The sequence below is a fragment of the Cucurbita maxima genome, unplaced genomic scaffold, assembly GCF_002738345.1.
Source record: "Cucurbita maxima cultivar Rimu unplaced genomic scaffold, Cmax_1.0 Cma_Scf00027, whole genome shotgun sequence".
Lineage (NCBI taxonomy): Eukaryota > Viridiplantae > Streptophyta > Magnoliopsida > Cucurbitales > Cucurbitaceae > Cucurbita > Cucurbita maxima.
This window is the reverse complement of record NW_019272043.1, coordinates 1,757,118-1,767,324: the sequence shown is the minus strand read 5'-3', so window position 1 is coordinate 1,767,324 and position 10,207 is coordinate 1,757,118. Positions and strand designations below refer to the sequence as shown.

The window sequence follows — 10,207 nt, the reverse complement described above, 5'->3', positions numbered from 1 at the left end:
TTTTTTTTTTTTTTTTTTTTTTTTTTTTGTTTATAAGTAATTTTAAAATATCCTATACAGGTAACTTACTTTCTTTAAAATTTTAGAAAAAGGTTTAAATCATTATTATACACTTTAAATAGCTAACTCTTTAAATTTAACTTAAGTTTAAAAACCCCAATTTAAAAATAAATTGGCGAGTTGAAATTTATTATATTTATATTTGGAAATATTCATAAATGAGATGGTTCATAAATGTTTATACTAGGAAAGTTGCAGAGAGACGATAAATGAAAGAAGAGAATTCATACCAAAGAAAAAAAATAAAAATTTATTAAATTATAAGTAAGAATAAACGACATCAAGATAAAATGTATATAAACAAATTATGTCAGAATACTAACCATAAAAACCTTTTCTAAAAATTAATTTAAGGTATTAACTTTATTTTCAATAATTGAAATTTTTTAGTTTAGTATTTTAAAGAAAAGTTATTATTTAAAATTTTGAAAAGTGAAAGGTTGAAAAATATTTGTATTAATAAAAAAAAACATGCTGAGGTGTACACGGGATGACTTGGAAATAACAATCCCCCCAATGATATATAGCCAGCTCAAGTACCACCATTGCCTCGCTGTAATTTAATTTCATAATTAATTAAACAATAGCAATATATAATAATAATAATATTATTATTATTATTATTATTATTTTCAATATATGATTTTTTATTTTTTTAAAAATCTCTGCCTCAGCACTACCATTTCTTCTCCTCTCTCTGTTTCGCCATAGAAAAATTGTCGGAACAACGAACACTCAAACAATGACATTCCCTATAAAATCCTAAATTCTCTCGAAATTTTCTCTCTATTTCTCTTTGTCAAATTCTTGTTCCTTAGATAAGAGAAAAAGAGTTAATCCAATTAACGGGAGGAGAAATGGGAGCTTGTGCGACTAAGCCGAAAGTCGACAGCGGCAAGGTTCCGGCGCCGGTGCCGGAGAAGAATGTTGAGGAGAAGGATGTTTTTGTTGACACTGTAGCACCTGTCGAAGCTGAGAAGATATTTGAGGAAAACCAGAGCGATAAAGGCAAGGAAGTTGTTGACGACGACAAAGTGGATGATCAGAGTGTTAAACGCCGCTCTCTTAGCCACTTGTTTAAGGAGGTACTTCGCTATAATCGTCTCTTTGTTTCTTCGACTTGATTTCTAGTTTCTTACGATTATCGACTGCTGATCAGTGTTTGAGATTCTGTTCTCGATGCTGTTTGTTAATTAAGAATCAATTCATCGTTATTCTACTTTAAATGTATGAACTCGTTAGGTTTTGTTTCTCAGTTTTTCGTTGAAATCATGTTCTCGCTGTTTGTTGTTCGTTGAATGAACTGGATGATTGTGCTGAATGATTCTGAAATTAGGGCGTTCTGCTGCCATTTGGTTCTCGATGAAGAACTGGGGAAAACGTATAAAAAATTGAAGAATATGCTATTGATGCCTCCTCGTGTTTCTCTATTGGAAAAGTATTAAATGAACATGCGGTTGGTTTTTTGTAGCTTTTTCCTATTTTCTTTTGGAACCTCCAATTTATTCGCGAATCTCGGCGGTTTCTCGGGAACCAAACAGATTTGTTTACTCTTTTCCAGGAGGAAACTTTTAGCCTCTTTTGGGCGTAAAGCGAAATGAACTGTCCTCCTAAAGGTGAAAAGTGATGTAAAGAAATGCAATTATATTTTTCAACCTGGCTCAGTTTCTTCATAATTTATGACTTGTCGGCATCCTGAAATCTTTTGGTTCGAATTTTTTTTACCTAATTTCCAATGGTTCCCTTTCCCATTCAACAACCCTATTCGTCCGATTGGACGTTTAGATATATAATATGCAGCAGCAGCAGCAGCACTTAGGAGGCTTGATCATGTAAGTGCGTATCTTCCACATTCCTTGACACATTTGTTTGGTGACTAGCAAAAGTGTCTTTCCTTTGAGGGGCCACCCGTTTTTCCTCCACTTTCTTCTGTTATTCCTGCTCATGCCTTGCCCCAATTCTGTGATTGCTTCACGGCTCATTGAACTTTACCCGTTTGTCTGCACCTTATTGAAGTTTCTTTCATTCCCATGTGATCTTGATGGGAAAAGAGTTGATACATTTTTCACCCACACGTTCTGATATGACACGCTTCTGGGTCCTAGTTACACGGTAAGTGTAAAGATTGATTGATAGGTTATGCTAATAGTTATTGTTAGAATCAGATGAGTGGCGAGCCAGAAATTTTCGAGAAGTTTATTGAAAGATCATTTGCTTGGATAATGATTGTTCATCAGTGTGATCTTGCGTTGCCTAGTGGTGGGTGCCCAAACTGATTGTGTAGATAAGTATGGTATGTGTATTCATAAATGTGTTAGCTAGCTAAGCTGTAGCTGTGCTTTGAAGTTGTCGGTTTGAACTACTTCCAATTATGGGACACAGTTTATTTTAATCTATTTCTACTTCGATCAATTTTTGTGGTGTAAAATGTCATATGACAGGTTAATTTTCTTTGCATATCTAAATCCTCCTTCAACGTCTTCTGAAATTGCTATTTTAAACATGAGTTCTGAATATTCTGCAGAAAGAAGGGGTGAACCAATTATGTGAGGGGCCAGCAGGGGAAACAGAGAAACTGGAGTCTAAAGAGACAGAAAAAGATGGGAAAGAATCTGGGACAAAGGTACCTCAAACTGAAGTAGAAACCCAAAAGTGTACACAAGAACCTGAGACAAAGGTGCCTCAAACGGTAGTTGAAACTGAAAAATGTGTAGAAGAACCTGAGACGAAGGCGCCTCAAACTGTAGATGAAACAGAAAAATGCATAGAAGAACCTGAGACAAAGGGGCTTCAAATTGTAGTCAAAACCGAAAAATGTATAGAAGAACACGAGACAAAGGCACCTCGGGCTGTAGTAGAAACCAAAAAACAAGTAGAAGAAGTTGAGATAAAGGTGCCTCGAACTGTAGTAAAGCCTGAAAAACATGCAGAAGAATCTGAAGTAAAGGCACCTCAAACAGAAGTAGAGACTGAAAAATCTGTTCCAGCTGAAAAACATGCTGAAGAATCTGAAGTAAAAGCACCTCAAACAGAAGTAGAGACTGAAAAATCTGAAATTCCAGCTGAAAAGATGCCTCGAACTGTAGTAGAGCCTGAAAAACATGCAGAAGAATCTGAAGTAAAGGCACCTCAAACAGAAGTAGAGACTGAAAAATCTGAAATTCCAGCTGAAAAGATACCGATCACTGATGTTCCTACAACTTCTGCGACCGTTCCCGACGAGAAAGTAACTATAACCTCACCATCTCACGTCAAGCCAATAAGCGAAACACCTGTGGAAAAGACATCAGAGAATGTAAAATTGCCCAAAAAAGTTGAGAAACCTGAAGCAGTAACATTAGTTGAAGCAGCACCAGAAAAACATGAGAGTACAACATCTGAGCAGAAGAAAGAAGATATCAGCAATATCGGGAAGACCGAGATGGAGACAACGAAAGAAAGGAGTACCGAACCAGCGCAGAAAAACCAGGAAGCCAAGGTAAGTAGTGAAGAAAAAAGAAGTTGAAGTACAGAAAGTACAAGTGTTTAAATTTTTATTCTGTGGGAGAAACTTTGGCCAAAGAAGTAGTGGATGGAATCTAGTATGATCAAGAAGAGTTTAGATTCGTCTTGAAGGTAAGTTCTTGAGAGGCTTTGTTTCTATTGTTTTGTTCTATATATGATTTGTTGGTTTTTGATTGAGTTGCATATTCAGTTTGCATAGACATTTGAGTTTTAGAGATTAGCATAAACATAGATTGTTGTGTTTTCTTCTTTTTTTCTCCTTTTTTTCCAGTGAAAAGTGGGTTAGGAGCAAGAAATAAATAAGAACTATATATATATATATATATATCTATCTAGTTTCAATTAAAGGAGTTCCTTGTTCATATAGTAACTCACAAACCAAATGTGAAAACAAACATTACAGGATAAACACTTAATCGAGCTTAACGTTGTATATAGTGATTGTTACACAAAACTCTCCGTGTATGAGTTTTTTGTGAACAAAAATGTTTCCCTTCGACATTGAATGTTATAGAATGTGGTCTAGTGAACCATATTAAACGAGAAACATTTTGTAGTTTGTCCAAGCCACTAATGAGGTCGTATAAAAGGTTAGAATGTGGATGTGTACAGACTTGAAGTAGAAAAAAAAAGTTACATTGATGTAATATGTAGAGACTTAGAGTTTGAAGTAGGCAACAAGGAATGCTTGAAGGTAGCCTCAATGAACAACATACTAAGGCTTGGATGAAACGGCAAGCTAAGTCCATTCTTCATCAGACTTTTCAACACTCTAGATTCGATCGGACCAATGACATACGTAACAACTCTACCACAAACCCTTTTTGCAGTATATAACAATTGTCACATATCCATGCTTCGCAAATATTTGACTGATTTAGTGTACGATCTAGACCAAGAACCTCTCAGATAGACAAAGACTCTCAAAAGTTTGTTTTTAGAGGTTTACGATGTAACGCCCTTAAAAGATAAAATAAATAAAATAAGTAATTAATTACTTTTTTTTAAAAAGATGACCTATTTCTCATCTGCCTAAGATACCTCAACTAACCCTTCTGGTTGGAGGAAGAGATGTCATTTAAAGATGTCCATACTAAGTCATATTTTGCATCTTCCTTTTCTTCTTTTCTTCTATTGGATGATATTAATTTCCGGGTAATTATTTAGTTAAGTTTTAAGAAATTACGTCATTATTCTTAGCTATTTAAAATATAAAAATAAAAATAAAATTGATTAAAATTGACAAAAACACATTTATATAAGTAATTCTCAAATATTTAGGAAACCATAAGTGATATTTTAAGTATTGTATTTGTTAAATAAAAGAAACATTAAATCTAAATTGAAAGATTAAAAATTTATTAAACATTTGAGAATAGATTGATTTAGGAAAGAAAAGAAAGAGATAAAATATATATGTCGAGATATTTCTTTACCCTCAATAATTGGACTACAAGCTCGTTGATCTTTGCAATCATTTTGTTTTAATTAATATCAACTAGATTATGGTTATGAGGTTGAATTGAAATTTGAGAAGCAACTTCAGACCGATACAAAGAATAATTCGTAACTCCCACTTAGGACAACCAAGTAAGTGGTTTTACTATCGGTATGGTTAAAAGAATTGTTTTATGTAGGATGAAACATGCCCAAAAAAATTGTTTTATGTAGGATGAAACATGCCCAATAACCTTTCACGTGTCATATGTGTGATATGTCTTATGATATGATGTGATGATATGAAGGTGTTGTTATATGATATGCCAAATGATATGATGGTATTAACGAAATATTATGTTATGTTACGATAAGCTATCTAATGTATGAGATGTCATAATGCACTATGATATGTTATGTAAGGCCATATATGCTATGACATGCTATGAAATATTTTGAAATAAGGAAAAGCTACGAAGAAAAACTCATGTCATGGTTTGAAAGTTATATTATAAATGAAATGATTTATAAAAGTTTATTTATGCATAATAGTTAGTATGATATGTGATGAAACAATGAGGTTGTCTTGCATGATTTGTTACGCCACATGAAAATATGGGAACCTCATGCGTATTTATATGTTCACGTGCATTGTGATACTTTTCCTTTATGATGAGTACGTATATGTATACTATGAGACTAAGATGACCAATCATGTGTAGAGAATGGTTGGAAATGGCTCATGATCGAAATATGTCGCAACAAATAAATGAAACCGGAAGAACAACTTGAGGTAAGAGGGCTTTTGAATAGAGAAATCTTAAGCACTTCTCAATTCTCTTGTTGTTGGGAAAATAACATATATCTATAGTATTCTAGGGCTAAGCTTTCTCAGAGTTAAGTAACTACTAAAAGACTAACAATTATCCTAAAATTGTTGTATGTTAATAACTTCTTTTGCTAGGTCAAACTTATTAACTCACATTAAGCTTTTTTTGTTTGAGATTTTTCACTCCCAGCAATTCCAGCATCTTATAAACTTAATCTTTGATAGGGCCTTGGTTAGAATATCGGCATATTGCTCTCTATTGCATATGAACTCCACAACGATTTGTCTCTTCTAAACACACTCGCGGATGAAGTGGAAGGAGTGTTAATGTGTTTGCTACGTCCGTGAAATATTGGATTCTTCATCAGTGCAATCGCGAATTTGTTGTCGACATAGAGACTTACTGGCTTTAGTTCACTTCTAGTCACTTCGCTCAACAAATTTCTCATCCACAATGCTTGGCACGACACTGCAGTTGCTGCCATGAACTCAGCCTCACAGGAAAATATTGTCACAATTTGCTGCTTCTGAGATTGCCAAGAGATCAAATGTTCGTTGAGATAAAACACCATTCCTGTAGTGCTTTTTCTATCGTCAATGTCTTCAGCTAAATCACTGTCGGTAAAATCAACTAGTTCTTCAGGCCCTTGCCCTCTTTGATACTTCAACCCACAGCTTGTGGTTCCCTTCACATAGCGAAGATGTGCTTATCCGCTTGATAATGCACCATAGTGGGTTTTTCCATGTACTTACTCATTATTCCAACAACATATGAAAGGTCTGGACGAGTATGAGTCAAGTACCTTAGACTTCTGATGACACGCCTATACTCAGTGAAATTCACCAAACTTCATTCAACATCTTTCTCGAGTTTAACTTTGCTTCCGTGGGATACTTCGTTGGGTTGCACTCTGCCATCTTAAATTGCTGCAACAACTTCTTAGCATAGGTTGATTGCTTTACCATGATGCAATCTTTCCTTTGGTCCACTTCAATACCGAGGTAGTACGTGAGTAACCCGAGATTAGTCATCTCAAATTCTTTTATCATTTGTTGCTTGAACTCTTTGATGCCTTTCAAACTTGAACTAGTGATGATCAGGTCATCAACGTACACGCCAACGATGAGTGTTTCAACCCCATCGTTTCTTGTATACACTGCTTGTTCTTGTGAGCATTTCCTGAAGTTTAGACTTTTTAAGCTCTTGTCTAGACATATGTTCCATGCCCTCGGTGCTTGCTGTAAACTATAGAGGGTCTTTGACAACTTGTACACTTTTTGCTATTTGGCTTTGATGACAAACCCTTCAGGTTGGGCAACATACACTTATTCTTGGAGGTCGCCATTTAGAAATGTTGATTTGACGTCCAAGTGATAGACCTCCCACCCGTGTTGAGCTGCGAGGGCAAGAATCAACCTAAAGTGTCCAGTCTAACCACAGGTGCGAAAACCTCCTCAAAATCAACTCCTTGTCATTGTACGTATCCATTCGCCGTGAGTCATGCTTTATGCTTGATGACATTTCCTTCACTATTCTTCTCCAACTTAAACACCCACTTCAAACCAATGGGCTTGTGTCTGGATGACAAGTTAGTTAGTACCCATGTCTTGTTCTTCTCAATGGCTTCAAGCTCATTTTGCATGGCCTCCTGCCACATCGTGTTAGTTGCTACCTCATGGTAGGTTGTCGGCTCCTTGGCCATGAGCAACACTAAATCATCGAGATCCAGTTCTTCTTCAAGTGTATCTGCATAAATTTCAGCAAGAAAACAAAACTTCTTTGGTTCATCCTTTGTTGTGGATCCTCCTATCCTCTCGCTTGAGCTTGATGGTGTTAATATAACACATGCAGAAGCAATTTGGATCTTAGGCACTCTAAGTACATCAATTATAGTAAATTAGTTAGCATGTTCAAAAACATTAAATGGGTTTGAATACTAACCTTTTGACGCTCAAGTTTCTTTTTCCTCACGAACCGGTTTCGAACCAACACTAGTGTCTTCTCCACTATTCTCCGACCTTAGAACGAGATTGTGGAATCCGGTGAGTGACTAAACTTGGGAGGGATTTAGTATATATGAAGAGAGAGTTTGTGAGATTTTTTTTTTCTCAAGGTTTTTCTCCTTGGAAAACCTTCCATGTACCATGATCACTCTATTTATAGAGTCGTGTTTGCATGCTCATGCAAATTTGAGATTACCAAATTTTGACACTCAAAATTCCACTAAAATTTGTGGGGTTTATTTGGCAAGCATGGAAGTTTGGTTAAACCAAATTTTGACACATCAAAATTCCACTAGCTCAAACATGAATTTTTCCTTAAATGAAGTCAACATTTTGACTTTCTTCATTTTGATTCAACAATTAATTTGAATAATTAATTTCAAATTAAAGTAATATTAAATGAATAATTAAACTATTTAATTAATATTTAATATTAATTCAAATGTCAATCCCAATTAATTCCGACACATATTTGATTAAGATATTTAAATCAAGATTTAAATATCTAATTTTCTCTTTTTGTTTAATTCGTAAATAAAACAAAAATGCAATTAAATATATCGTATATATATAGCGCATATTCTCTAATTTGAATTCGAACACTTCGAACTCACTCGTCACACTGTTCTATGGTTTAGTCCGATATGAATTAGCAGAGGAACCTAATGGACCTATAGATCATGGGCTCCAACGATCCAAGATTAACCGGTTAAACTCATTAACCTTGTTAACCAACATTCGTTAACTACTAGGACACTCCGCTATAGCCTAGTAGTTGCACTCCCCTCACTATAGATATACTTCTGTCCATTTGATATAACCATGATTAGTAAGTCGATCATTCACAGGTTGTTCGTAACTAGAGCTGGGTTAATTTATCGTTTTACCACTGAAGTTACTTCTTGTTCGTTATGACTCACTGATCCTCTAATGAACAATTGGTTTGTGGTCCAACCAGTAAACCGAATCCCTCTCAGGCCAATGAGAGGGTGGGGCCCCTTGTTCAAGACCTGGAGTCAGTGCTTAAGGGAACTACCTCTCTTTTATCCCTAAAAGTGGGTAGGAGTGAATTCCATCTTGCACTCCACGTCTCCAGCCATTCACCTAGTCTTACCCCTGAAATGGGAGGCCTATTGAGTCGGCGAACTTGAGCCACTCTCACCCATGCAAATCTAAGAATAATTCCGAATAAACAGGAGTTCATGGTTAGCTTAGGATTAAAATCGAGTTACCTAGGTCATCGAATGAAAAGAAAATCAGTTTCAGCAGTGAGCGACATTATAAAGTGAGAGTGATTTTCTTCATGGTCCGATCTTATGCAATACTCATTGCATAGGACGCCCCCACTCACATGTCTCCACATGTACAATTTAGTGATCACATTGTTTATGTCATACAAAAGTGGGCCGCATCCATAGTGTCCCCAAGACCTTTGTCAGTAAACGATTTAGAAGATAAACTGCATGTTATATTGCCTCGCCCCAGAAAATCACTGGGACTTGCATTCTCTTGAGTAAGTTTCTTGCAGTGTTCATTATGGTGCGATTTCTTTGTTCGACCACAATATTTTGTTGTGGAGTGTACGATGCAGTGAGTTGACGCTTGATATCTTCCTCTTCACAAAACTTTGAGAAGTTCTGGGATAATAACTCGCCACCTCGGTCGGTGTACAAGGTTCTTAGCTTGTGATCAGACCCGTTTTCAACGAGTCTTTTGAATTTCTTGAACGCACATAATGCCTCTCCTTTTTCTTTGAGCACGTACACCCACATCCAACGACTGTAATCATCAAAAAGTAAGAGAAAATACTTATTACCAGCAATCGATGATGGGGTGATCGGGCCACACAAATCTGCATGAACCAGTTGCAATGGTCACTCAACACGGAAGCTGGTTCTTATTGTCAATGGCAATAGATACTTTGGGAAGATGTTGATGAGGTGATCGAGCCACCCAAATCTGCATGAACCAGTTGCCATGGTCGCTTAGCATTGAAGCTGGTTTGATTGGGAACGATAGTCTTGCTTGTTTGGAGTACTAGATAACTTTCACACACCTGATTTGGGTGTATGATTTTAGGTAGCCCAGTAGCCATCTTCTTCTCTCCCATCATTTTGAGCATAGGAAAGTTCACGTGCCCAAGTCTTGCATGCCATAGCCAAGTTGGGCCTGCAAATTTGGTCAATAGAGAGATAGATTACAACAATATCATTAACAAACTTCCATTTCTATTAAACATTTTTATTTTATATTTGGTATATTTTAGATTAGATTAGAAGATTCAAAGTCTAAACATGCTTTTAGAAAAAATTTATGTGAATATTTTGAGATAGAAAAGTAAGATGATGCATTGGGTGGTTACAACAATATCAT

General features: G+C 35.8%; 1 protein-coding gene across 4 annotated transcripts; it reads left to right on the top strand.

Annotated features, from left to right (window-relative positions):
* Window positions 1-709: 709 nt before the first annotated feature.
* On the top strand, window positions 710-3,809 carry LOC111499910 (neurofilament heavy polypeptide-like). Of its 4 annotated transcripts, none has more exons than XM_023151637.1 (3): window positions 710-1,145; window positions 2,585-2,953; window positions 3,131-3,809. In XM_023151637.1, the coding sequence occupies exons 1-3, from the start codon at window positions 918-920 to the stop codon at window positions 3,563-3,565; spliced, it is 1,032 nt and encodes a 343-aa protein (XP_023007405.1). In that variant the 5' UTR covers window positions 710-917; the 3' UTR covers window positions 3,566-3,809. The 4 variants fall into 4 exon arrangements, with proteins under 4 accessions (XP_023007405.1, XP_023007406.1, XP_023007404.1 ...); XM_023151638.1 differs by having other exon boundaries at window positions 2,585-3,001; window positions 3,179-3,809; XM_023151636.1 differs by having other exon boundaries at window positions 2,585-3,001; window positions 3,074-3,809.
* The last annotated feature ends 6,398 nt before the right edge of the window (window positions 3,810-10,207 follow it).

Excerpts from the sequence above, each read along its gene's own strand:
- LOC111499910 (XM_023151635.1), top strand. The coding sequence starts at position 918 with ATGGGAGCTTGTGCGACTAAGCCGAAAGTCGACAGCGGCAAGGTTCCG. Across the intron at positions 1,146-2,584 it reads TTAGCCACTTGTTTAAGGAG|AAAGAAGGGGTGAACCAATT; the intron begins GTACTTCGCTAT and ends AATATTCTGCAG.